General features: G+C 40.4%; 2 protein-coding genes and 1 pseudogene across 12 annotated transcripts in view; 2 read left to right on the top strand and 1 right to left on the bottom strand.

The window, feature by feature from the left end:
- Positions 1 to 11,880, top strand: part of LOC146547709 (R3H domain-containing protein 1-like) — a 52,247-nt gene extending 40,367 nt beyond the window's left edge. For 6 of the 9 annotated variants that reach the window (XM_085264341.1, XM_085264344.1, XM_085264340.1 and 3 more), the window contains 8 exons: positions 2,595 to 2,752; positions 2,963 to 3,096; positions 5,371 to 5,474; positions 7,950 to 8,131; positions 8,736 to 8,877; positions 9,572 to 9,669; positions 9,759 to 9,843; positions 10,706 to 11,880. In XM_085264341.1, coding sequence (XP_085120467.1) covers positions 2,595 to 2,752; positions 2,963 to 3,096; positions 5,371 to 5,474; positions 7,950 to 8,131; positions 8,736 to 8,877; positions 9,572 to 9,669; positions 9,759 to 9,843; positions 10,706 to 11,025 — 1,223 coding nt within the window. In that variant the 3' untranslated portion in view covers positions 11,026 to 11,880. Of the gene's footprint in view, positions 1 to 2,594; positions 2,753 to 2,962; positions 3,097 to 5,370; positions 5,475 to 7,949; positions 8,132 to 8,735; positions 8,878 to 9,571; positions 9,670 to 9,758; positions 9,844 to 10,705 lie in introns of those variants that run through there. The other 3 variants (XM_085264345.1, XM_085264348.1, XR_014890685.1) reach the window with 3 other exon arrangements.
- Positions 11,881 to 11,979: 99 nt separating this feature from the next.
- LOC146547707 (RNA-binding protein 43-like) lies at positions 11,980 to 27,175 on the top strand. Of its 3 annotated transcripts, XR_014890686.1 has the most exons (5): positions 11,980 to 12,533; positions 13,904 to 13,998; positions 14,110 to 14,470; positions 24,138 to 24,362; positions 26,379 to 27,175. XR_014890686.1 is itself a non-coding variant. In XM_085264350.1 (4 exons), exons 1-4 carry the CDS (start codon positions 12,335 to 12,337, stop codon positions 24,260 to 24,262), a joined length of 780 nt encoding a protein of 259 aa, XP_085120476.1. In that variant the 5' UTR covers positions 11,981 to 12,334; the 3' UTR covers positions 24,263 to 25,550. The 3 variants fall into 3 exon arrangements, 2 of the variants coding, with proteins under 2 accessions (XP_085120476.1, XP_085120475.1); XM_085264350.1 differs by lacking the exon at positions 26,379 to 27,175 and having other exon boundaries at positions 11,981 to 12,533; positions 24,138 to 25,550; XM_085264349.1 differs by lacking the exons at positions 24,138 to 24,362; positions 26,379 to 27,175 and having other exon boundaries at positions 11,988 to 12,533; positions 14,110 to 14,948.
- On the bottom strand, positions 25,583 to 25,702 carry LOC146547708 (U6 spliceosomal RNA; annotated as a pseudogene).

Genomic DNA, 27,175 nt, shown 5'->3' with positions numbered 1-27,175 from the left:
AGAGAAACCAGACCAACAACTTGCTGACAGTCTGACAACTGATGCCAAACCAAATTATATAAAATATAATAGAGCTCTATTTTTAAAGCAAATGTGTTCAACATTTCTCCATTCAAACATTTAACCAGTGCAAATCTGAACAAATAAATATTGACTAATTTCATTGGCCTTTTTCCCCCTTGAGTACTGATATACAGTACTGTGCAAAAGTCTTGAGCCAGCTTTCATTTCTTTGTGTTTTACTAGGAAAATCGGATATAGATGTAGCAATTTATGGAAACATAAATGGACAATATATGACAAAAACAGTTCGTGCAATTCTAACAACCTTGTTTGTCAGTACTTGTCAACACAGTCTGAGCTCTCTTAAGGAAGCTTTCTTCTTATGAAAGTAGTCCCGGCTTCATTCTGTTCACGGTCGAGAGGATCCCACGCAGTTTTAGTAAAGCTGAGGTCTGGGGAGGCCAATCCATGACTGTTAGTGGTGCATCGATGCATTTTCTGTGCCTTCAATTGATATTGCATGTGCAGTCAAAATCTGACTGTACTTTTTGCTTTCATAGTTCCATACATTTTAATAAAATGGACGTCTTATAAAAAGCCTCTGGCTGAAATGTAGCCCCAAACCATGTATCAGGAATGCACTGAAAATGGGTGAAAAAGCAGTTAGTCATTCACTCCTTTAAAGGTCGATGTAAAGAAATTAAGACTTTTTGTAGCATACCTCTCATGTTACTTGCATTAATAGCTGCGTGAGTGTCCAAGTGTCCCTCTTATCGATAGCTGCAATCAGTTAACAGGAACATATTGTCAGAAGCTCCTTTAAAGGGAGAATTTCAAGCATCATTTCAAGTCCTTACACCTTTTTATATGTGAGCCTTTTTCCTTTTCCCCTGATGTAACATAAGCAAACTGTCTGAACAGGGGATCCCCTGGGACCAAGCCACACGCAGAGTGGAACAATCTACTGTGTTCAAATCAAGCAGGCAGTTTTCACTGGTCTACAGTTCTCTTGGAGTACAAGCAATTTCAGGTGACACATTTACCAGTCAGGGTTTTTCTTGCAGTGATGATGGTGCAGTCTAGGGCTCGCAGTATAATGGCGGAAAAGTCTTGCTGCCAAGCCTGCTTGTTAGTTTATGGAAATGGAAACATGAAAGTTTAATGACAGACGGCTCGAGAACATCAGTGACTCTCAGAGGTTAAAACCTCAGTACTTTCAATTCATCTTAAGGTTAATATAACTGATCACCTGTGTGTTTTTCATGGAAGGAGTAGGAGTATATTTTGAGGTTTCTAGAGGTCCTTCTCCTCAGTTCCGTATGATTTGTGACAAAGAAAGAAGAATCTGGAGCCTGAGAGACGGGAGGCGGGGCCGGGACGCTGTCTGAGAGGCCTCTATGAATCTCACAGTGAACCGGTCTCTTTTCCAGCCCTCTCACCTTGTCGTCGCTAGACTGTGCGAGCACCTTAGCAGAGGACAGCTTTTAAAACGAAATCTGGGAATCCAGTCCTCAAAGAAGAACTCCTCGTTCTTCTTTGAGGAAGAACTCTACAGAGTAGAAACTTCTCCTCCCTCATGACTTTAATCCTGAAAGCCGAACAAGACCGTCAGGATGGTCAGCCACGCTTGCACAACAATCAGGACAGTCGGTCATTATCTGCGTCTGATGGAAGGAAAGAAGTCAGAACCGTCCCCTCGTCGCTCCCTGCTGGAATGGAATAAAAATCGGGTGCTTTTGATATTACGGTCATTTCATGCTTGGTTTGTAAGTGAAGGTGGGAGGCGAGGGAGGATAAAAATAGTCCTCCTGCTCCGTTCCTCGCCGAGCGCTCTCATTGTCTCGTCGTACTTTTCTCCCAGGGCGGCAGACTGTAAAGACACCTTCACAAAAGGACATCCTCTCCTTAGTCACTCAGATTACTTTGCATGAGTGTCACAATGGACGGTATTTGTCTTTTTGTCACCTTGACATTTAAGTGTCCGAGTCTCCTCCACCCCCACACACACACAGCCTCGGGTTAGGTGCAGGCATCGCCATTTTAGGGCGTTTGGAGAATCGTCGGACCTGCCTGCGTGACTTTGTGTCATCTCTTGTGTGTCCTTGTATTTGGCCCTCTCTAAATTTTAAAAACAAAAAGGTATCGTAGGAAGGAGAAATCTCATTAAAGTGACAGTGTTTTTGTAATTTACCTTCATCAGACGAGTGTCTCGTCTACTCAAGTTGCAGGTTTAGGCCACTGCAGGCTAAATCAGATATATTGACTTTCTCATTTATTCCAGACCTGCTTTAGCTTTAACAGCTCAACTCCCCAAACACTCTTCTATTGTTCTCAGCTTGATGGAGGTTCTGTGCTCATTGTTGGGATTGTTTTAAGAAGCAAATACCCTTTGAAAATCAATAAAGTGTTGAACAGTTGTCTTGTGAAATCGTGATAGCCTCGGCTTTTTTTCCTGAGTGTCCTCTCCTGCCGCGCTACACCGAAATCACGACTCCTTAATTGCACTTTTGGCGGTTTGTTATCGCAGCGTATCCATCAGGGGTCTCTTTTCATTCGGTCACAGCATTGTGCCTTTTCTCATTTTGCCTCAGTGCACCAAGCCGTGATGCCAAACCCAGCGTCCAGCTACCAGACAGTAGTGGGCGTGCAGCCAACACCCAACCTCGCTTTCACTGGCAACCAGCAAAGCAATATGGGCAACCAGATGCAAGGCATGATGGTCCAGTACCCTCCAATGCAGTCTTATCAGGTACTTTGATGATGGGACGCCTCCGTGAGCTCCCCCAGCTAGATTAATAAGAGCACTGCTATGAATGAAACGTGCCTCGCTCGAGGCCTTTTGTTGGTCTTTATTTGACATTAGGAAATGCAAAAACATGGCTCTGAGTTTTAAAATGTCTGCTAAAGAAAGAACAGTGAACATGTTGAGACTATTTTTCTTTCTTTTTCCCCCCTGTAGCAGGTTTCTGTTCCACAGCAGACGTACCAGCAGCCAGTGTTTGTGTCCTGCCAGCCGGGGCAGGGGGCAGTGGCTGTCGCTGGCATGCAGCCCTGCTACAGCCTGCTGCCTCCTAACCAGCACACCACCATGAGGTATGGATCTACATCTGTGACAATCCTGCACACTATTGTTTCAAACACAATGAACTTTCTTTTTTCCCCTCATTGTGTAAAACTAAGAATGCGGCCATAATATCGATAATAATAGTTATCATCTTAAACGTATGTGTCAGTGTCGACCCAGAATTTCTCCGATGGTGAAAGGATGTGATCAGGTAGCAGCAGCTCAGAGGTCGACTAAAATAGTCTTTTGTGTCCATACAGGACCCGTATTAAACCTTTTCATTTGCTTGTCTGTTCATTATGGATCTAAAAAGAATACATAATGATTTCTACTTTAGCTCGTGCACTACTGGTTTTTCTTATGTGGCCATCAAAAAAAGGATATTTGATGCTGGTATTGAGTCCCTGGACACTAATTAGTCGGGGGCTTTTTTTTTCTATGACAAATTCTCCCAATCTTTTCTTTTTAATGAATATGTACAGACACAGTTTTGCCAAAACACACAGCGTGGGATTTGTCCTCCCACCCCTCCTTGGGAAAAGGCTGAGGTTGAAATTCTTTTATCCAAATCATGGGCGATCATCTGTTTCAGTTTCTCGGAAAATAAATTTAGCTTTTTATATTAAAGGAGATTTTGGAAGTCACCATCTTGGTTTCCTTTTTAAGCTCGCGTGCTAGGCGTTTCTCAAATCAGATACAGCTCAGCAGGAGAGCAGCTGTTAGTCACATTCTCATTTTGAACAGCTTACCCGTCGGGCATCCGATGCTGGGATGCGACGCGATCCCTCATATGAAATAAATAAATAAAATCCTGCGGTCACGTATTGTTAGATTTTGGGGTAAAGGGAGTATTAATGGATTGGATTTATATAGCGCTTTTCAAGGCACCCAAAGCGCTTTACAATAACACTATTCATTCACTCTCATACTAACAGAACATCAACTCACTGCTGCTCTCAGGTGGACAAACGTCACAGTGCTGATTTGAAATGACGTGTTTAACTGCACTGGAAATAAACTTTCCAAGTATTTGTATGAACACCGATACTCTTCACATGTAGGGGTGTGTGTAACTGCTTCAAAGCCACAAAGTTTACATTGATAAATAATTAGTATCAAGGTGAAGTTGTAATTATTAGCTGAATGTTTACACTGATAACAAAGTGCCTCTGATTTATGTTCATCCCGTCCTAATGGCGCGTTTTAAATCGAAGTTGTTAATCAGATTTAGATGGAAGAAATTAGCCCGACTGTAGATGTTCTTTGTCCCAGAAAACAAACGATTTGCCAGGTGCTTGAAGGTGCCTCTTATTTCTAGACCAAACGGGGTTGATGAGTGAATCCCCAAAGCGCCTCTGAGCCAAGGTCATCTTTGTTCACTGTGGAGGGAAAGAAAAAAAAGAAGTTATTACCACCATCCTTTTGGCGAACTGGGTCTGCGTGCAGCTGATGAATGTCGACTCTGACGCCGCCTCCAAGAGGTTTTGCCATTTTCCTGTCATTACTCGGCTGCTGCGGAGTAGTGTGGAGCCTCTCATTATAGCTGATTGATAGAACTAGCTCACAGAAAGCAAAACATGTAATTAGTTTCTACCTCCGTGGGCCCAATCAATCTGGATACTGGCGAGAGGAGCACCACTGGGACTCCGTATACGTAACAAACAGCAGAGACAAGCGCGGCCATGTACGCAGTCGTCACCAGCAAAAGAACAATGCAGAGATGCACGCATGTGAGGAGAGGTCACTTTCTCATCGTCCCAGCTGTAAAATGAGGCTGCTTTAGTAGGGCAGTCAGTGCGGGAATGATTTATGTGGCAGTGTTGGAACGGCTCAGTCTGCTCCCACGAGGACCGACCGTCCACCTGCAGCCCGCTTTTTCACCAGCTGGAGACGAGTCCCTGCAGGCAGGTTGCTTACAGAGCAGAGCGCCTACTTTCCAGTTTCTGTTTTTTTTTTTTTAATAAATACTCCCACCTCAGATCTCCTCAAGGTGTACGTCTGTGTAGGCTTAGAGGTGGTTTTTAAACTTTCTCTAAACTCAAGTCCTGGGTGTCCGCAGCGTAGTGGACTTCCAGTAACCATTCATTGATGATTTGATAAACTAAAACGCTAACAGACTTTATCCCGTGTCACCTTCTGGTTTATTCACTCATACTTGGAGCTTGAATTATTTTAAGTGTGGTCATTGGATCATAAACATTTCATATTTCACTCACTTGCCAAAATCCGCTCACATTTTAAAATAGTTTCAGTCTCCAGAAATGTATGATTTTGAACATCCCCGTGTGTGTTTTCATCCTCAGTTCAACAGTGAGTTTCCTGCCCACACCGATGATGGAGCAGCTCCAGTTTCCTCAGACCTCGTCCCCCTGCGTCTCCCAGCAGCACCCGGGCCAGCAGTACGCAGGTACCCTCCTCTCTGAGGCTGGCATGCAGCCTGTTCACAGGTCCAGATAGAAACACACGGTGATCTACAGTAGCATCACGCAGTAAAGTGAGAATATTCGCTTTTTTCTGACATTAGCTGCCCTGGAGATTCCCCATCACTGCCAGCGCTCTGACATTCTTTATTTTGCTCATCTTTCAGTGTCAATAACCGCAGACCGGATTCCTCTGTAGCCACAGCCTGCGCTTCATAATGAAATAATCTTCCCTGAGTTTACTTTACCTTTGTATGTGCGGCAGATGCATGATTAGATTTACACTCTGGATTTTTGAAATGAAAAAGCGCGAGGCCCTGTGATGGGAGGTCCCTGGAGTTTGAATAAGTAAAAGTGATTTGCTCACGTCCCTCTTCCTCCAGAGCTGGATGGAGATTAAACAGTGATTAGGTCGACCACTGCAAATGTTAAGGTGACATCAACGACTGCATTGAGACAAAAAAAAAAGAAAACAATAAAGTAAGAAATGACTGATGTCATGACTCATCAGAAGAAGTTGTTGGTATTGCCGTTGCGGTGCTCCAGTGGTTATAGAGGGTCTCTAGCATCTTATTTCCCAGTTGGTCCTACTCTTAATGATAACTCTTTATTTTTTTCATATTCAGGCTTTGGTAATATTACTCTTTAATATTTTGCTTCATAACCCACTTCTCAAACCTATAGAACTTCTGTCATTTAACTTTCAAAGTATTTCCCGTTCAATCAAACACACAGATGTGTCTGTATAAACTGATGATGGTAGACGGCGTAGCCCGTCTCATAAGAAAATGTGGTCGATATTTATCCGATTTTATACCAGCGCTCACAAGGGTCTATTTTTTTAATAAACACAACATAAATATTGATTGTTTTTTTTGTTTTTTTTAATTTGCCATATTTTTCTACAGAGGTACGTTGTTCACGTTGTAAAAATGTATTTCCCAATGTATTTTTTGACAGTCTTGAAGCGGGACTGTTGGTTTCATTGTGCGATTCAGTGCAGAAGAAGATTGGAGTATTTACTAAATGTTCCACCTTTTATGCCTTTGAAATGAAGTGAGGATGAAAGCTAATGTGTTTGTCGAGTGCTTTAGCTGCAACTCTGCTAATCAACTACGGTTATCTTCAAGGTTCAGGGGTGTTTACACAGGAAGCGATTCGCTGATCATGCACCGCTTTGATAGTTGGTTGCTAGCGGACATTCCAGATTCCGGTTGCCTCGGTAACCCTCTAATGTATTTACCACCAGTGATATGGCTCTCTTGGTGGTAGTTGCATTTGAAGAAAGCTTTGCTCAAAATCCACCTATGTGGCCCAATGTCACTTAAAGTTGCTGTGAACCCTGGTTGTCACGCCCCCAGCAGCCTAGATTCATTGCGCCATACCTAAGGGAGGATTCAGGGTCACCTGTTCCAAACCTAACTATATGCTTTTGGAAAAAATGAATCTTTTAAGCCTGATCTATAAGCAGAGAGGGTTTCTGTCTCCTGAATCCAAACTGGTTCCACAGAAGAGCGACATGAAAGCTGAAGGCTCTGCCTCCCATTCTACTTCTAAAAACCCTGGGAATTTGTCTCCCAGTTTACCTTAGCACATTAAAAGGTAAATAAAGATAAAATGGACTCGTGCCTTACAAAGCTACAATAACGCATTTTTTCATTTCTCTTTTCCGTCTCTTTGGACATGAATTGCTGTCCAGAGGCCCAGGTGGGGCAGTCTCCTTACTAATGACCTTTATTATTCATGTCTGATTATTATGGGAGCACAGTGGAGGGGGAGCCATCATTTCTAGCTCTTCCAGTAATGAGGTCGGATGAAGGTCTCACGACGGCCTTACCTACAGCGTGACCAGTAAACACTTTTAATTGGCTAGGCCGGGGCCAGAAATAATCTACAAATTAAGTCCAAATACCCATCGTCCTTGCTAGTGTTACGAGGTTTTATTTCCTAAATGGACACCAGCATCAGCTGTGCAAAGTTTGTGTATGATTTGCGCCTCATATGAGCTTCATGTAAACAGAAGTTAATTAGATGGAGGTATAATGTATGTTCGGGGCACTGATTTATTTTATTAATTTTTTTTTGTTTTGTTTTAAAAGTCATGTTCATGTGCCACAAAATAATTACATAATTGGATTTCCTGGATCATTGCAGAGGATTTAGCAGGAATAGGGAATGGACTCTCTGATTGCCAATTCCAATGTGCCCTTATAGTCGAGGCTCTAAGACGTAATTGCTGAGAGGCTAACGGTGTAGGAGCAGTGTTTTCCCTGATGAGGTGTGTAGCTGAACAAAAGTGCTGAAACGCAGCTTTGGGGCAAAAACACATTTACTTTGGTGCATAAATGATGAGCTGATGTGACGAATTAAATAAGTGGATTTTTATTTTTTTTTTGCTGACCTGATTTGCCTCTTGCCGACACAAACACTGCTTCAACCTTTCCATTTCTGTCTGCTTGCAGGGTTGTTACCCCCGGCCCCCAGCAGCGGCATGGTGATGCTGCAAATGACAGCAGCCCCCTGCCAGCAGCCCCGGGCCCCCTCCCCCTGCCAGAGGAAACCACTCAGCCACAAACACTTGGGCCCCGAGCACCAACGCAACCGCAGGCCCGCCGAGCTCCCTCCGCTTCCGGACAACACCCAGGTACAAACGCTGCTCAGGCGCATCCATCAGGCAATCACAGAAGAACAGCGGTGCCTTTCAGACCGTAGTTTCTCCTTTGAAACCATTTAATTAGCTCGGCGACCCAGAGGTTTTCATTTGACGGGAGCAACTTCCAAATAATTTTGAATTCAGTTGTAAATTTGTTCAGCTGATGTTTTCTACATAGGACCATACTTTACGTGTCAGAAAGTTAAGACGGTCACAAGAAAGCAATTTGAAAGCCAATTTAGTTTGTTTGTACGCGTCTGACAGTTGCGTGAGAATTGTCGCCTTGAGCCAGACTCAGCTTATCTGCTGTTCCAGGCAGGTTAAATGTCGTAGTAAATAGGCTCTGCAAATGAAGTGAGTGCTGCCGAAACCTGAAAATGAGGAGAAAATAGTCCTCGGCATTAGGGTGTAATGGTACATTAGTGGGACTAATGTGGATAGAATGGAACATTAAAGCAATGACTTGAACCACAGAATGACTTTGTGAAAGGAAGAAATGGCCACAGTTGCTTTTTTCTTTTTCTTTTTTTTGAATGAAAGTGTTTGTGTTTCCTCCCGGTTTCCCCTCTCTGCATCATCGGTGTGTTGTATGTAGAGCAGCCTGCCCTCGTCTCCGGCACTCACTCCCTCGCCAGGCCAGCCGCCCAGCGTCAAGGGCCTCCCAACAGGCATCTCACCCATCCCTGTCATGGCCCACCACCCGCAGCTCCCTACAGCCTTCTGCCACAGTGGACAAGGTCAGAGACGCGCAGTAGTATTGCAGTACATGCTTACAAACATGGCATCCTCAAAACTCAGTGACTGTGCAGTTCAATGGCGCACGAATGCATTCAACATCAAAAAATGTACAGTTGAAGCATCTCTTATCTGGATGAATGAAACCTTCTTCCATATTCACAAGCCTTTGCTTATGTACTGATATTCCTGAGGTTTTAAGATTGGAGTGAAGAGCATGATCATGTGTTTTAAACTAATCCTGCTGAGGGGCATCATTTCCTGATGCTAAATGAAGGAGTCAGTGCATTGGAGAACACTTGAGGGTCTGTGCAGCAACTTTTAATACAACAGTAACTTCAGCTGTGCTTGTAAAAGATGTCTAACCTAAGATTTAACATTAAGGGACAAATTGCACTAAATTGCTTGAAAAGCATGCTGCAAAGTAGTTTAAGCAGTAGCTAACTTCCCAACTTCCTGCTTGCCATGAACAATGTTAAAGCGTGCGTGTTTTTAAACAGGTTCTAGCACACAGGATTCAATAAATGTCATATATCATTTGTTTAAACTGGCAGCTATACTTGGAGTTTATATTTTAATCATTGATTGTCGAGTACTTTAGTTAGCTTCTGTCTATGTAGCTGCAGTTAGGTTCTAAAGCGATTTAAATGACTGCAAACTGATATTTGAAAAGGTTGTTTTGACTCTGATTACCAGGTGAAGCGCACTACTCTTTACTGGGCCAGCCTTTGCAGTACAAACCCTCCATCAGACCTCCGTTTATCCACACTGCACACATGATGGCCAAACATCAGGTAGTACTGGTTTTCCACTTTTGACTTCTTTTTCCTTGTCCTGCCGCCCACAAGCACACCTACCTTACTGGCATCTTCTGTCTCCTCAGGTTCCTCTGGGGGTTTGGCGTGGCAGTCATGGGAGGAAGGCCGGCAGAAAATCAGTCTCTTCAGATCTCAGTGTAGGTGAAGCAGGTAATAGGAAGACCAGAGGGAGGCTTAAGCTTAGTGAACCTCGAGTTAGCGGCAGGTTCTGACCGAGATTTGACCTCTTCAACACAGAAGAAGCTCCAAATCCTAGTCCAGAATATTATGTAGTGTTTTGGGTTTTTTTCTTTTCAAATTCAGGCCAGCAGTTTGTAAAAACACGCACGCTGGCTGGAATGTCAGCCTTTAGGTGTTTATCAGAAACTCGTGCTGAGATTCATCACCAGATAAATCCAGCTGCTGTGTAGTCTCTTTGCCAGATTAAGTGGAGTAACATCACCTTTTTTATTCTGTCAAAATCTGCTTGCTGTGCTCCGTATCTGTGGAGAAAGCGTCTGTTTGTGAATGTAAGCAGAAATAATTTCCAGACGGGGCAGAAATCACACCTGGCAGTGGAACCTGCAGTCCTGGCAGTATTAACACTGACACAAATGTGCTGATTATTTCAAATATCACGCTGTATTTTTTGCAGGTGCTGAGATTTTTTTTTTCCCCTTCATTATTCAGGCGCTTTAGTCAACAATCCCACTAGGGGCAATCAACAAGGACTGGGGCTCATACGCAGCTTCTTTTACAGAGGAATTAAGACTGAGAGATGGACCTTTTCTTTTTAAAGAAAATGTAAAAAAAAAAAAATCCAGTAAATTATAACCAGACGCATAGATCTGTTTGTCCTTCCAACTCAAAGATTTAAAGCTGACAGCAGCATTTTATTTGAAGCCTCCCGATGGTGCAGGTCTGATGTTGTTGTCGTTTTTTTGTTTGTTTCCCCCCCTCTGCTCACCCATGACAGTTGTTTTATTTATTGGCTCCACTGCTCACAGCGCTGTCTGTCTGTGTGCGTCTGCAGTGAGCAGTCAGATTCTGGACGTGACACATCCTCCGGAGGGGATCAGCTGTACAGACTCCCACCACCTCCTGGCAGAGATGTACAAAGGGGGCGAATCGATCCGCCGGCTGTCGGACCAGCAGCCACGGTTGTGCAACTCGACCCGAGGCGCTCCCGGCAGAGACCTGGCCTCGTCGCGCCCTATCTTTGCCATGCTCCCCTCCAGACACACCACCCCGAGCGCCGTGTTCCGCCCCACAGGCCCCCGAGCCGCCTTTAAACTCAGAACCGGCAGCGGACACAAAGGGGAGCTGTGCGACTCAGACAGGACTGGCTCATAGCTGCTAAGATCTCAGAGCGGCACACATGGAACGCACATCCAACCACCTGCCTCTGCTGCCTCAGTCTGGACTGTCTCCCAGACGCTGTCCAAATCGAAACATCAAATGTCTGAAGAATGAATGTTCATTTTTATTTTGTTTTAGTTTCTTTTAGCTTTTTTCCCTTTTTTTCGGCCAACAGGTCTGTGCAGGGTGGAAACCGAGCACCAGTTTGTAACATTTGTCCGTAGCTGCAGAGCTCCGCTCAGCGCCCCACTTCTATTCTTAAACTCGAGTTTGCTGTTCTGAAGTCAAAGTGTTTGGAGACTTTTGGGGTTTGTTTGCCAGCTATCACATTAGTGTGTCTACTGCGGCTGTTTTAATACCAAATTTATTTTTTTTTCTTGCCACTTTTTGAAAATTAGATGATATAATTATGTTTAAATTGAACTGAATGTGTCACGTTGGGTGTTTAAAGGTTCTAGAACGGCACGTAGCAGCATTTGTAGAAGAAACACTGAATCACAGATAAACTACCTGAATTATTTAAAGTCACCATTAAACACCGTGAATGTTGCATTTGCACTGAAGTGATGATCAGAGGTGGAGATTTGACTGGTATCGGACAGAGCCTGGGTTTTTCTTTTATTAACCCTTAATACCTGTTTGTTTGCACTCGACCAGGCCACTTTGTTTTATATATTAAAATGTTTATATGCACAAGAATAATACAATCGAGTTTGTCACTACTTGGCTTAATTTGTTTGGATTTCTGTTTGTGTGACTCATGAGAGGTGTTCTGTGTATGGCGTGGCTTTTCTTCTTCTTTTCTTTCATTTTTTAAAAATTAGATTCTAATAAATGTTTGCACCACAAGTGTTGACTTTTTCCACTAGTTAGCTGCAGTCAGCAATTTCAAGGTCTAATTGAAATGTTTCCTTGGGAGCAAGATGTCGCTTCGGTATGGGAGAGAAGAGCAACAGATGAGGCAACTCTGTGGAAGATGTTGCCATGAGGTTTGTATCTGTGCCTTTTGGGCACTGCGGAGATGTTTGCTCTGCTCTGCAGCCTCATTTCCAGCTGCATGAATGAGCCATTTTGAACGAACGCTCCTCTCAGCCTGGGATGTAGTGAAACAGAGACACCTAGTGGGCAAAGTTCGTTACTGCATTATGAACACTATGGAATTAACGAGTGAAAGTGAAACTAACAGAAAACTGGTTTAGTGGTTACATATTAATGACAGGCGTGTTTAGTGTGGCCGAAAAACGCGGGAGTATCTAACCGTTATGTCGACGCTTCAGTGCTAATGTAGCATAACAAAAGGGTAATGGAGACCGACTCCTGGGAGAACAGCAGGACGGTGGTTGTCTCCGGTGTTCCCAATGTGTTGCCCCCCGGCAGGATAACTGATAAGCTGACCATTCACTTCCAAAGCACCCGGAAGAGTGATGGAGGAGACGTCGAAAAGGTCAAATATCCCACCAACATGGACGGAGTTGCGTTTGTCACTTTTGAAAACGAAGAAGGTAAATTAGCAGGTGGTGGCTAAAGGCAGGCTATAGGCTAACATGTCGCTACTGATAGTGTGTAAAGCTGTGCGTCCTTCAATAAATACATTAATTTAATGACAACAAGCAGTTTTTGAGGGTGTCCCCTTCCAACCAACAAAAGCTAATCTGCGTATGAGCAGTTCTTCCAGCGCTCAGTGAGTTAAATGAAGTTGCCCAAAAAGCTGCTCTAAAAAGTTGTCCACTCTTCGCTAATTTAAGCTAAATGTTACTGCAATACTTCAAATTTTGATTTCAGTCCGTTTCCAAGTAAACCCAGGGCCAGTATCGCCGACACTTTCAGCCTATACAGGCTGTATGATGATTTATGAGATGACTCATCAGTTTGTAAACAATGAACACTTTTTAATGACCGCTTACTGTGATTTTTACTTTTCACAATAAGTCACCGCATGTAAATGTGCCTGTCTCTGAAGCACTTTAGATTCGGCCCAACTCTTCAAAAAATAGAAAAAGAAAAGCAGTCTGTTTTCTTCAATTTATGATTTTTGTGTTCACAGTTCTAAAATAAAAAACAATGTAGCAAACAACATCTTAAAACTTCATAGTGTTGTGACAACACTCATGTATACAGATATTTTACTACAATAAAGGCCTAAAAACAACGTACAGTTGAATCTGTATGTACTGTCTTCTATCAAAAATATGAAGTTTATTTCAGTTCAGACACATCATTGCTGCATAACATACAGCCTGTTGTTTAACTCTAAAGCCGGGTGTATTGTTTATTGTACAATGGGATTATTAGAAATTAAAATAGTGCTCCCTGATTGGTGCAGTGTTCCAGTTACCTTAGTCAGACAATACAGTCTGCTTTATGAGTTTGAACATATTCTGTTTTTTTTAAAATAGGAGACTTATTTCCGGAGCTCTGTGAATGTAATAATAAATGACAGACACAAACTAAGGCCACCTTATCCATGTGGAATTGCAAATACCTAAAGGGCTTACACAAACTGTTTCGTCATTGTCAAACATATCTGCTATTTTTCACTATAATTGGTACCCACGGGAACCAATTTCAGTTTCCCCTGAGAACCACTTTTACATTATGCTGAGTGGAAAGGGTAATGTATGAATGAAACATTTGATTTTTGTATGATCTGCAGCTTGGATGTGTGCCTAACTGATGAATGGATTAATCTAATATTATCAAAGTGATGTACTGTTATATAAAAGCTAACATTAGACTGGTAGATAATGAGTCGAGTCAAGCTCTGTGCACTCTGAGTGACAAAAAAAGTGTGCTAGCTTTGTGGGTTCATGAGGCATCATTATAACAATGACCTGGGTAGAGACCACAGCAGAACTGTGCTAACTTTTGGCAGATGCAGCGAGGGTGGTGGAAAAGAAGCAGCATATTATGACAGACAGCCAGTTTCCTGAAGACTTCATCCTCACTGTGTTTCCCTTCAGCACAGATGTAAGTATCAGTGTGATTTTAAAACACCATGCCTACTTAAGTCACTTGCTTTTGATAAGCTTTTGATTGCAAAATAAAAGTTTCTAATTCAAGCACGTTTCTGTGGTGCAGGTGTTTTTCTACATCCCAAGCGCTACGGTTGATCTTTCTATATTCGGCGGCAATCGGGACTTGGTGATTGAGAGCCTGCGGTCAGCTCACAGATCGCTGCGTTTTCGTCCTGTGCCCCAGGAGAGGAAAGTCTTCATTGAGGGGCCTTTTGCAGCTGTCCAAGCCCTGAGAGGGGACCTCATTCGCAGAGCCGATGAGCTTCAATCTGCAGTCACAGTCCAAACTGCTGGTATTAACCCAAGAGAAACTGGTCATAATACGAGGTTAATATCTCATCACAAGTATGTCGACTCTGTAAGCCACAGCAGCTCTAAGAGGGAACCCGCAAGCAGCTTATCAACATTATCAACACAGAGCCCAGGTAAGGCAAATGAAATCCAAAGACTTCTCTCAAAGACTCAAAATGCCTCCTTGAGGCAAAAAGTTTCCTCTGAGAGTTTGGCTCCAGGGAGGATTTTGAAAGCACGCATCAATGGAAAGGACAAACTGGAAAGTCAGCCAACAGAACAAAGAAAGGCCAACCACATACAAGTGGTCGAGAAGGAAATCAAAGCATCTTCCTTATCGGGCCTTCCTCAACCAGTATATCGCAATATCAACAACAGAGCCTTATAATGACAGTGCCTCACAAAAACATCCCAGAGCAGGCAAGATTTCAGCCACAGAGATTAGAAGAGAGGGTGATTTGGGGTCTCACCAGAGCAGCATGGGCTGTTTGAAGAATCCAAGCAGCTCAGCAGTGAGAAGTAAGCTCCAGACTGAATTTAAAGATGTCTCAAAAACCTCGGAGAGATATACTGAAGGTCCCGCAGTGGCGTGTGGAGTCTCTCCGGAAGGTCAGGATGATATCTGGGTTGACTCTTACATATTCAGATACATCAAAACATTTCACAAGAAGGAGTTGGGCAGATGCTTTGCGGGCACTGACTTATCTGTCAGGTATGTTGTAGAAACTGACCTCATGCAAATATCGTTGACTGAGCAGCAACGTTCCAAGGTGACCTCAGGAGTCCAGAAAGCCATCCAGAAACTGAAAACTTTGTTTGAGTTTTAGCAATCAATCTTAAGAGTTCATAAGATATTTTACCATGAGGTGGGGCTGTCGGATAAATACCTAATAAATCAGATCTGTGGTGTTTTCAGTTTCCAGTTTGAAGATGTTCTTTACATATTTGAGGACTCCTGCATTAAAGCCATCAGCCCCTCAGTCCCTAGTCTGCTGTTCAATAAGAAAATAAAAGAAGGAATAATTAAATTCAAAGACACTCTTGTAAATTTCAGGCAATCTAGTAGGAATCATGAACGGATGTAGTTTAATCACTGACCACAAGGGGGAGTAGTTTTCTCTTCGCAAACCCTTCCCAACACTGAAATCTATATTTATCTTGTTATTGTTACAGATGCACTGATTGTTGTTTGATACTGACACTGCGAGTTTTCATTTGAGCAGCTAATGATTAGAACTATAGAAATAAATTATACAGTACTGATGCGATATTTCATCAGTACTGTATAATTTGTGTTTTTGCTTTTTCTCTCTGTTTCTATGGTGAAGCTTCCCCTTTGTTTATGGATGGGTTAATAATTAAGCCTTTAAACAGCAATCCAGACTCTCTTCTCATAGCAGTGGGGATAAGTCTTAGTTACCCCTCTTCACATCTTAATTAAAGACAAAACATAGACAAACATCGACAGATGTCAGCCTGTCTCACATGACCAAATCATTTAGTCACATATTATGTGAAATTAAATTAAAACAAAACTGATTTGTCTGTGTGGATTTTCTTGATGATTATTAAGTTTTTTATTATTAGCATTTTTAAGCATTATTAGTATTTGAGAATTTACTACAGTGACATCTGTTCTACATTTCTTTGTCTTTAGGATTTTACTACTTCGTGTCCATGAACCCTCGTTTTACTGGAATGCAAGGCCTGCATTGGGCAGCAGGGGGCGGTAGAGTACTTTCATCTATACTGTGGGCTGTGTATAAATAGAGACACTGTAGCTGCCATGACTCGCCTCAATAAAGCAATTATGGAGGCTGGGTTTGGCGAGCAGGGTGCAGATTGGCAGGCGAATGATATCAGTTGGATGTCCCATTATACATCATCTCCCGTCCACACACATACAGAGTGTTACAACACAGTGTTGCACCTTTTCCAAGGAAGTACGCATTACATGTTATGTGTAGAAGGTTTTTTGTTTCTTTTTTTGGTTTGCAATTATTCAGACGAGCTTGCTGCACAGCCTCAATAATTGATTCATTATGTAAAAATAAGCCACATCACCGTAATAAACACACACAAACACAATCAGTTATCTCCCAGACGCACTCACTCTTACTTGTTACCATAGAAACGTAGTGGAAGAGGTTGGCAAGCTGCAACGTTGGGCGTCGTTAAGGGAAGCTCTTGAATACAATGAAAACAACCATGCGGGCGAAGGAATTACATTTCCAACAAAAGAACCCTTCATCAAAGACGAGCAGAAGAGAGGCCACCGCCTGGTAACACCCAGACCTCTCTCCTACCCCTCTGATAGCACATCTTGAACAATTAGCCATCATTGGGGTGGGGGCTGGAGTTATTGTGGTAGAACAGAATGAGTCAACAAGCAGACGGCATGAATTATTTTTCCTGAAATGGTTCCGACTCTGGCCTTTCATCGCACCCACCCTCCTCATTATGCATAAAGTGTAATTAGGTACCAGCATTTTTGAATATATTAAGCATGTGTGACTTTCATGATGGAGGTCAGAAACAGTAGCAGGCCAAAAAAGGAAGCATTAGTGGAAATCTCAAGGACGTTTGCATCAGGAACGAGGTCTTCTGGGCTTCAAACCTGTAATTGGGCCTCTGAACCCTGTGCCTCTGATGAATGTTATTGTTCACACTTCACATTAGAAAATGACTCAAACCACTACAAACACTGACTGCAAATATATGCAGAATGACCACAAAGCAACCACAAAACAACAACAAACAGACAAAGTGACTATAAAGATAACAACTTCAAGAACAAACCAAGTGACGGACAAAATTACAAAGACAGTTACTACAAAAAGAACAAATAAACTACAAAAGGTTGGAAATCAATTTTTAAATAAGCATAATGATCAGAAAAACTAAAGGAACAAGCAAAGTTACTGGAAAGATCAAACGAAACAAAATTGTAGAAATTACAAAGGCATTCACATTGACTAAAAACAAGCAAAGAGCAAAAAAAAAAAAAACACTACAAAGGGCATGCAAAATGGGATCCAAAACAACAGAATAACTAACTCAATTATATACAAAGTTACTACAAAATGAAACAAAACAAATAACCATTCTGATCTAATTATTTGGTTACAAAGAGGCAAAAGATCAGAATATTACAAAAACGTAAAAGTAGCAGAAGACAGAATTATAGAAAACTACAAAGGCTCAAACAACTACAACAAAAGCAAAATTACTGGAAAGAATGGAAAACACAAACACACAAAATGACTTCAAGAGGACCCAAACAACTGCAAATTGATACGAAATGAAACTCGAAATTATGCAAAAAACAAACAAATAAAACAAGTGAAAGTGTCTAAAAAGGGGGGAAAGGTAATAAAACAACAACAAAAACCTACAAATTACAAAATAAAAACAAATTACTACAAAGAGGTACAAAATGACTACAAAACTAAAATAAAATTATACAAAAGAACTACAAGCACATACCACCAGAGATGGGCAGTAACATGTTAAAGTAATCTGTTACTGTAATCCAATTACTTTAATTCAAGTAACGAGTAAAGTAAGGGATTACTATTGCAAAAAAAGTAATTAGATTACTTAGGGCTGCTCAATTAATCGAATTTTAATCACGATTACGATCTGGGCTTTCAACGATCATTAAAAATGACTGAGCCGATTATTAGCCCCTCCCTCATTTATCCGCGACACCTTAAAGGCCGGTCCATGAAAATATTGTCGGGCATAAACCGGTCCGTGGCGCAAAAAAGGTTGGAGACCGCTGATTAAGAGGACCCGAGGGAAGCTCGGAAAGCTAAGCAGAAGTTATTTGGAGAGGAGAGTGACTGCCGTTGGTTGAAAAGAGAGGTAAAAAAAAAAACTTCAGTGGTGTTGCACACTATTTTATATTCTTTTTTAAAGTCATTGTTAACCCTTTAAAGCCGGTCAGAGCAGCACGCTCCGTTTTGTGTAACTATTTTTAAATCCCTGTAGAACCTGAACCGTGTAAGCTAGCGCAATAATTTGTTTTGCATACAAAACCGGAGGAGTTGTACTTACATCTGATGCCATCAGCTTGTCCTCGGTCACGGTTTCCTTCCACATATAGCTTTGCAAAAATTGCATAAAAAGCGCTTGCAGGAACAAAAACATAATATTCCAGAAACACGCTTTGCCAATCCGATCAGCTGTTCGTAACACTTCCCACAGTGAAACAGACGTCAGCGCGAACTATCGCATGTCCGCCATTTCCTGCCCGAAACCAGAAGTGACGTCATTTTCGCGGAAATGTAGTTTTTTACTTGTAGGCCTTAAAAGCCTATACTGGTCATGTTTGACTTTTCTGAATAGTTTCTGGGATGCTTAGAACTCGAATTGCACTGCTGGAAATAGTTTATTTTGATGCACATGCTGTTTTCTTTGCAAATTTGCATCATAGGATTGTTTTTTTTTTTGTTTTTTTTCCTGCAGTATATAAAAATTGGTGTATCTCCAAAATAAAACTATGAAGACACTCAAAATAAGTTTCCTGTTGTTGTAAACTATTTTTTTGCAACTTTTTTGTATTTAAAGTTTTGAGGGATAACCTCTTAAATTTCTCCAAGTAGAAATATATGTAAAAAAACAAACAAAAACGATTTTCAATTTTTTTTTGTAGTGTATTGCACTTTTTTGCAATTAATGTACTTACTATGGACTTAATGCATACATATTATTAAAATATGGGCTATAACAGTTGTATAGCAACTTGAAATGCTCCCATAAATGGCACTACAACATGTAAAAAAATAATATAAGCTCTGGCGGACTTGGTTCTATAGTAGGTCTTAAAGGGTTAAATAAATATTGTCAAATAATCGAGATCTCAATTTCAGTGAAAATAATCGTGATTATCATTTTTGCCATAATCGAGCAGCCCTAAGATTACTGTTACTTTCCCGTAAGCACACTGCATTACAGTGTTACTAAACCGTCGTGATTTTGTTTGTGAGTGTCTCATGACAATGACGTACGAGTGTGCGACGCCCGTGGAGGCAACAGATGTGTGCAGATCAACAATGGATAAAACGAACTGTGGGAGCGAGTACGACCATGCAGCATTTAAAGCATGGACGTACTGACATTACTGAGTTTGATTACATAAAAAGTGACAAAAACATTAGCGTTCACTTTACACTCTGCGTGGGAAGAAAACTTCTTTGTACGACGAAAAATGAAACTTTAAATCTGAGCAAGCACCGAGCTCGCTGCCACAGGAATGTGAAATTCACAGAAAAAAACCCCGGATCCTCCCACTGACATGACCGCTGTGGCACTGGGAAAACCTCTTGCTAAACAGGTGACAATAGATTTAAGAGCGGCAGGACTCAGTGCTGCTGAGTCTTTGATTGTGTGGATGCCTTAGACATCCACACTATTGAGTTCCTGTTTCTCTTTATTGTGTGGATGCTTTAAGCATCCACACTATTGAGTTCCTCTTGATACTTCCGTACACTTTTTGGCACTTAACTACTTCCACAATTTTCAGCCGATTTTCACCGTTCAAATTCTAAACTATTCTGCTATTTCTGCTAATGTGTGCTATGTCTTTTGGTATTTTTCACTATTATACTTTTTAAAATATTAAGCTTAATTTGTCACATTGAAATGAATGGGAAACTTCTGCAATTCTGCTAAAATTTTCTTGTTTTTGAAACTTAACTACTTCCTCATATTTTCACGTAGAACAACCATTCAAACTTTAAAATGTTCTCAAATTATTGGGCTATTCAGGTATAAATCAGCTTTTTCAAATCATTTACTGTTTTACTTTTATGCCTCTTAAAGTTTTCAGTTGCAAAATTGTGATTTTTCACAAAATACATGCGTTGTTATGGTTGCTATGCACTTGGCTTCCAGTGTGCCACTGAAGGTTTTGCAGTCTTCTCTTCATGTCTGAACAACTTCTTGCTACTTGCTCAATTTTCACTCAACTTCCACAAATTATACATCAAAACGTAGGTATTTTTGCTGGCCTTCCGAAAATGTCACTATCATTGTTGTGGGATTTATAGAATTTTGGCAAATCTCCTCAGACCAACACAAAGTCGCAAAACTCTCCATAGAAAGTCAATGGAGAGTTTGTTCAAAATCACCACTTGATTTCTGTAATGAGAGGCATATTCGAATCGTCATATCTCCTTAATGAAGCAAAGTTAAGACATAAGGCTTGTCCCAGTATATCTTCAGACACTCCTGACGCTCACAATTCAAGAATTATTTTCTCACCTATTACCGTTCTGAAATGAGTTAGACTTGTTTGAGGGTAGGAAATTCGTCCTTCGCTCAGATTTCTTCAGATTTCAAACTCTGGAAATGAGGCACTTTTTTCTCTCATCATATCTTTTTAATGGATTTCCACAGAGACCTGAAAATTTCCATGATTGTTCACCAAAGCCTGCTGTCTCTTACGGTGAAAGAATGATATTGATACTCCAAATAGATTTAGAATTACCAAAGGTTGTTTGAGAGCAAGTCAAGGCAGTTTTTGCTTCGCCTCTACTCAGTTACAGTGTATTACAAGTCATATATCTTTAATAATTTATATTTTATCTCTGAATTATGAAGACCTGAAGATTCCCCCATCTCTTCTGAACAAAACGATGTCTGAATGACCGTTCTAGCCCCTACGGTTAGGAAATTATGGCCATTTGTTCGAGGGGAATCCTGAATGTCAGAAATACACTGAAGAAAACTCACACCTCTCTCTGTCTCTGTGTGTGTAAGGGCTGACTACAGCAGGTGCAGCTAATTCAACTGACCTACATATACCAAGCCCAGACTCTCAACAGCTCCTGTTCCCTTTACTGTCTGTGTATGTGTGTCTGTGTATCAATATTTCTCCTATGTTTAAGTATTACTCCTCAATCATAGTATTTCTGCTAAAGCAAAGTACTTCTACTACATCTTAGTACTTCTGCTAAATCATAGTATTTCTGCTAAATCATAGTATTTTTGCAAAATCATGGTATTTGTGCAAAATCATGGTTTTGGGGCTAAATCATAATATTTCTGTTATTTTATAATATATGTGCTGAATATATTATATGTGCCAAATCATAGTATTTATGCCAAATTATAGTATTTGTACTGAAACATAGTACTTCTGCCCAATCATAGTATTTGTACCCAATCATAGTATTTCTGCTAAATCATAGCATGTGTGCCAAATCATGGTATTTATGTAAAAACATAGTATGTCTGCAAAACCATAGTATATCTCTTATGTTATAGTATTACTACTAAGGCATAGTATTTCTGCCAAATCATAGTATTTGTACTAAATCATAGTACTTGTGCCAAATCATAGTATTTGTTGCACATCAGTATTGGAACCAAAACAGTATTTGTCCGAAAGCATCGTATTTGTATGGAGTCATAGTTTTTCTTCTAAATCATAGTATCTCAATCAAATCTCAGTAGTTGTGTTAAAACGCAGTATTATTGCCAAATCGCAGTATTTCTGCCAAATCATAGTATTTGTACCCAATCATAGTATTTGTGCCATGTCATCGTATTTGTGCCGAATCATGGTATTTTTGCCAAATCGTGGTATTTGTGCCCAATTAATAATTCTGTTATATTATAGTATTACTACTAAGTCGTAGAATATCTGTTATGTTATAGTGTATCTGCGGAATATAGTATGTGTGCCAAATCATAGTATTTATACCAAATCACAGTATTTGTGCTAAAACATAGTATTTCTGCCATATTGTGGTATTTGTGCAAGAACATTGAACTGTTATGTTATAGTATTACTACTAAGTCATAGTATTTCTGCGTTGTTATAGTATTTGTGCTAAAACGTAGTATCTCTGCCAAGTCATAGAATTACTGCAATTTCATAGTTTTTTTAGGAAATCTGTTATGTTATAGTATTACTACTAAGTCATAGTATTTCTGCCAAATCATAGTATTTGTGTGAATTTGTATACTGTAATATCACTGTATTATGTAGTAGCTAAGTAGGGGGCTGACTGTTTACTAAGTGCATCAGTGTAAATAGGTCATCTCTTGTGTTGGAGTGCCCTCTTGTGGCGCCTTTTGGGTAGTGCCTTAGTAAACGTGAACCCTGTAAGAAGTGGTATCATATGAGAACCGGTTTGGCGCAGTGAGATGAGTATGAGATGAAATTCTGCTGATTTACCTCTTTTCTGCCCAAGTTCTGCTGATTCACCTCTTTTCTGCAACATTTTCAGCCTTTCCACCTCTTATCAGCACAATTCTCAGCAGCTTCCGCTCATTTCAGCACAATTGTCAGTCTCTCCACCTCTTCTTTGTGAGAAAATGTTTGGCTCAGTGAGCTAAATAACCGCCCTTAGACCAGAAGGGCCAGGTTCGAATCTTGCTCAGGGCAATGTTTTGTTTTTTTGTTTTTTTGTTTCAACTTTTTCAGCTTTTTTCTGCAGACATCTTCAGCGTTAAGGCATCCACACAGCATTTTCGCAGGAAATGCAAATTTTTCTAGTTTGATTTAGTTTTTGCTGTTTTACTTGCTAATTTCACCAGAATTGTCAGTCTATCCACCTCTATTTGTTAGAAGGAGATTGGCGCACTGAGGTGAGACGCTGCCTTTAGATCAGAAGGGCCAGGTTCGAATCCTGCTCAGGGCAATGTTTTTTTGTTTTTGTTTTTTCAACTTTTTCAGCTTTTTTCAGCCGACATCTTCAGCGTTAAGGCATCCACACAGCATTTTCGCAGGAAATGCAAATTTTTCTAGTTTGATTTAGTTTTTGCTGTTTTACTTGCATCTGTTTGAAAGAGTGAGTGTAAACACACAAAGCTTTGTTTTATTTTATATGCTGGAATATACAGAAAATAGGTTTAAATGTTAAACAAATTTCTTCCAGTCAGACACTGTTGCATATAATTATATTTTTGCTTAATTCAATGTGCATAAAGTTAAAAGATTAAAACTAATAAAACACGTTTTTTTAAAAGAGACTTTTTCATTTGATTCAATTTTATATGATGGATTATGCAGAAAAAATTGAATTGGGCTTAAAGGTCTGTTGCTTTGTTCAGGTTGTATATCATGTTTTTAAAAAGTAACTAATTGCTTTTGAAAATAAGTAATTAGTAAAGTGAAAGGATTACCTTCTTGGAGGAGTAATTAGTAAATAATTACTATTTTCAAGTAACTTGACCAACACTGCATACCACAACTACAAAGATACAAATGGTCACCAAACAACTATAAAAACATACAAATCAAATACAATAAATAAATAAACAAATAACAACAACAACAAAAGAAACAGCCTAAAAGGGTAAATTACTACAGAGATACCAAAATAGCGCAAACAGAAAAAATGACAAATGAACTACAGAAAATAGCAAAATGCTACAAAACCTGTTTAAAGAGACTCAAAACAGCTACAAGAAAATGCAAAATTACTTTAAAAAAACAAAACAAGGCCCCAAAAATCCAGAGAACATTTCAACTATGGGTAAAGTATTGCAAGAGAAGAGTAAGAGCCTTTGTCTGTTCTCAGAGTTCTCCAAATCCTCTGTGGATCGGATGTTACCTATCAGCACACGACTATTCGCTGTTTTAATTTAAAGTGTGTATTTTTGTGCGGTTGTGCTCAGGCGCACACATCATGGAGGTCAAAGGTCAGAGAGAGAAGCAGCAGGCCTCTACATCATTCCTTTTCCACAGTTTGGAATAGAGCTTCAGGTGATGGATAGCATTCTTCAGGCAATGTGTGTGTGTGCACGTCACAGTCACAAATTACGTCTTAATGACTCTCTTTACAGATCATCACTCTGCCCGGGAGAAGGGAAGCAGGCGGGGATATGAGTCGCCCCCCCCCCCCCCTGCTGCTCTGCCTAAATGCAGTAGTGCATGGGTATTAGCAAGCTGTGATGGAAGAGCCTTGTAGGAGAAATTGGGGGCAGCAGACCAGGAAAATGGTTTGTGTGTTATCCGTGGAGAAAAGGACAAATGGTGTTTAATTGGTCTGACAACATATGACCCACAATGTAAGCATAGTGAATCACCGTGGAATTTTGCAGTTGGTACGCAAGTGTGACTGACAGTCAATGTTTAACATGCATCTCCTCCATTGCATTCATTATGGTGTTATTAACCGTCTCGTATATCTTTATTTCAGTTATTTACTTCTTTTCAATATTTGGGAGCCATACTTTAAGAATAAAAATATTAACATCACTTTCAAAGAGTAAGAAGTTGATAGCATTAGGACTATCACTACATCACATTTGTACTACACATAGAGCCCAAAAGAATTCACAGACATTTCAAATATCATTGCAGGATTGAAACAGAAGTTGGAAACAATAACACCACCAGTCTTTTTTTATATTTATTGTGTGTTCTCTTTTTCCTTTTTGGCAAATAAATTATACTCACACGTGTGCAGGGAGTTCAAGAATGAATCTAACCAACCGCTTTTTGTAGTTTTGCCTCTGTACAGCACTACACTAAATTTTAAATCAGACAACCAAGAGGAGATTAAAGTATGAATTGTTGGAATCGACTGTAGGGGTCTTTAGAGGAAAAACTACAAAACATGTGCAATTGTCCAAATTCCTGTCTGTTGCTAATTATGTCATTTTTTCTTTTCATTTTATGGCAAGTAACAACAAGCCTAAATATGCTAAATCCTACTTTATTGGACTTTACTTTCTTAACATTATTCTAAAGAGATGTAGAAATTACTTTTATGTTCATTACACAAAAGCATAAGAGCGCTTTGGTGATATGCAGACTGTGTCCAGGACACAAGCAACTGCATTATGTTGCTAACACAACTTTGACTCTTTGCAAACATCTGAATAGATGTTAGGGCAAAGCTAGCCAAGGACCCAGAGTCACATTAAAGCTGAGTCTATCCTGACCCCAGCCCAGCAGCCAGACCCTGATGTTCATCAGGTAACAAAGGCAGCCTCCATTTCTACCTGTACATGATGATCTCCGATCCTTGAGCTAATTTTCACCGTTATTTTGTGTTGTCGGCTTTATGTTCATACACTGAAGCTTGTGTCAAATGTTAAGTTTAAGATCTAATGTGTATCTAGAGCCATAATGGCTGTGACTCCTGCTTCCATTCTTGACGCTAAGCTAATGATTGTTCGAACAGTAATTAACACTCAGACACGAGCATTGTACCAGTCTTCTCAGCTAACTGTCAGCAAGAAAGTTCATGTTGCAAACTAGAAAAATATAAATAACCTTATCTGAAAATATGTCATATGTGTTAGTTTCACGAATTTGCGTGTCATCCTTGCGCAGGGGCCATGCTAATCTTCTCTGTATCGTTCCAATTTTAGTATATGTGCTAGTTTCCAGGGTTCATCACTAAACTTTCATGTTCTGTGTTTTCAAGGTGCTGACTCCCTGTAGTCACAATAATCCTGTTGGATGCTGCCGTCACTAAAAAACAGAAACAAAAAAAAACTACTCAGAATTCGAAACATTCACCATATTTTCTGGACTTACTGCAAACTGTGAGCAAATCAGTTTTCAGGTCACTTGGGTGCCTTAGGCCAGACACCCTCAGAGGAGACTGATCTTTTCATACACCGATGATTTCATTATACTTTAGCATAATTCAGTTTCATTCAGTCTGTGTCTGAGTCATTAAGAACACAGTCATTCATTGTTTTTCCATAAAAACTAGCGTCCATGCCTCACCCCTGTGTTAAACTTACTAAAAATGAACTAAAACAGAAAACCTGGTATTAACTGAGCATCACACACCACTACCTTGTCTAAAGTATTACTTGATGCGACTTCTTAAACCTGAACCTTTCAGACACTTTACTCTCAGTTTTACTTCTAAATATTACTGATTTATTTGCAACATGTCCAACCATAGCTGTTATGGCAATTTTGCTGTTTATTTTCACCACTTTCTTTTAGCACTGTGTTACAAACCTGTGAAAATCAGACTGTTGCACTAAATCAGAATTGTCCTCTGACTACAACACATCATCTGCTCTGTCTTCTTCCTTCCTCACATCTCGACTCCCCAGCTGTTCGCCCTCACTTACGAGCCGATCCAGGAAGAGTGAGTGTAATTATCAGCCTCTCCTCTGACCATTTCAAAAGCTCGCAGCTAGTCGGGTGTGAAGAAGAAATGTGATTGCCTGTTAAATTTTGACACCGCAGGCTGCAAACGCTCAACACACGGATGCCACATGTGGACCTTTCTCAATTTAGAATGACAACTTTTCACTTATTCGAAGATGGAGGACAATCGAGGCTGAAGCTGACATGTCTTTGGCAGGTCCGTCAAAGAAATGCAAAAACGAATAAAAGCTGCTCTGTAAATGTTTTATTTCATGCCCTGCTTTGATGGTGATTAGATAGAATTAACTGTCAGGTGAAATTTAGTATGAGCTGTTTATTTTTCTCCTGTATTCCGATGAGTTAACCTTTGTCTCCTTTCCAAGATGGCAATACTCAGTTCATTCAAAGAAACTTGACCAGGCAATAATAGCTTTTTTGTATAATTCATGCTGGAGTGTAAACTTTTTTTTTTTATTACAAATGAGATTTTTAGTTCCCAAACATCACTTTTTAGCTACACAGAGACCAAGACCTTTGATATTTTGAAAAAGTATTTTTGTCCTCAGGATTATTATTTTTTATTCATTTATTTATTTCTTTTAAAAACAGACTTGACAGTACTTGAATAGGAGGGTTATTAGTTTTTAGTTAATGCTAGCAAATGTGGTTAGCAAGTTGCATCAATATGCAAAACAAAGACTTAATTACTTAATCCTACATAACAGGCTAATAAAATACTCAGAAAATTCTTGAATGGCCA

The sequence above is a fragment of the Mchenga conophoros genome, linkage group LG23 (genome assembly GCF_057382185.1).
Source record: "Mchenga conophoros isolate Kocher_MC1m ecotype Shallow Benthic linkage group LG23, M_conophoros_male_GT1.1, whole genome shotgun sequence".
Lineage (NCBI taxonomy): Eukaryota > Metazoa > Chordata > Actinopteri > Cichliformes > Cichlidae > Mchenga > Mchenga conophoros.
The sequence above is the reverse complement of the archived record's forward strand: the minus strand, read 5'-3'. Positions and strand labels throughout refer to the sequence as shown.

What these genes read in the sequence shown, in the direction of transcription:
- LOC146547707 (XM_085264349.1), top strand. Translation starts at nt 12,335, where the DNA reads ATGGAGACCGACTCCTGGGAGAACAGCAGGACGGTGGTTGTCTCCGGT. An exon ending in CACTTTTGAAAACGAAGAAG is followed by an intron (nt 12,534 to 13,903) that starts GTAAATTAGCAG and finishes AACTTTTGGCAG; the next exon opens with ATGCAGCGAGGGTGGTGGAA. An exon ending in TGTTTCCCTTCAGCACAGAT is followed by an intron (nt 13,999 to 14,109) that starts GTAAGTATCAGT and finishes TCTGTGGTGCAG; the next exon opens with GTGTTTTTCTACATCCCAAG.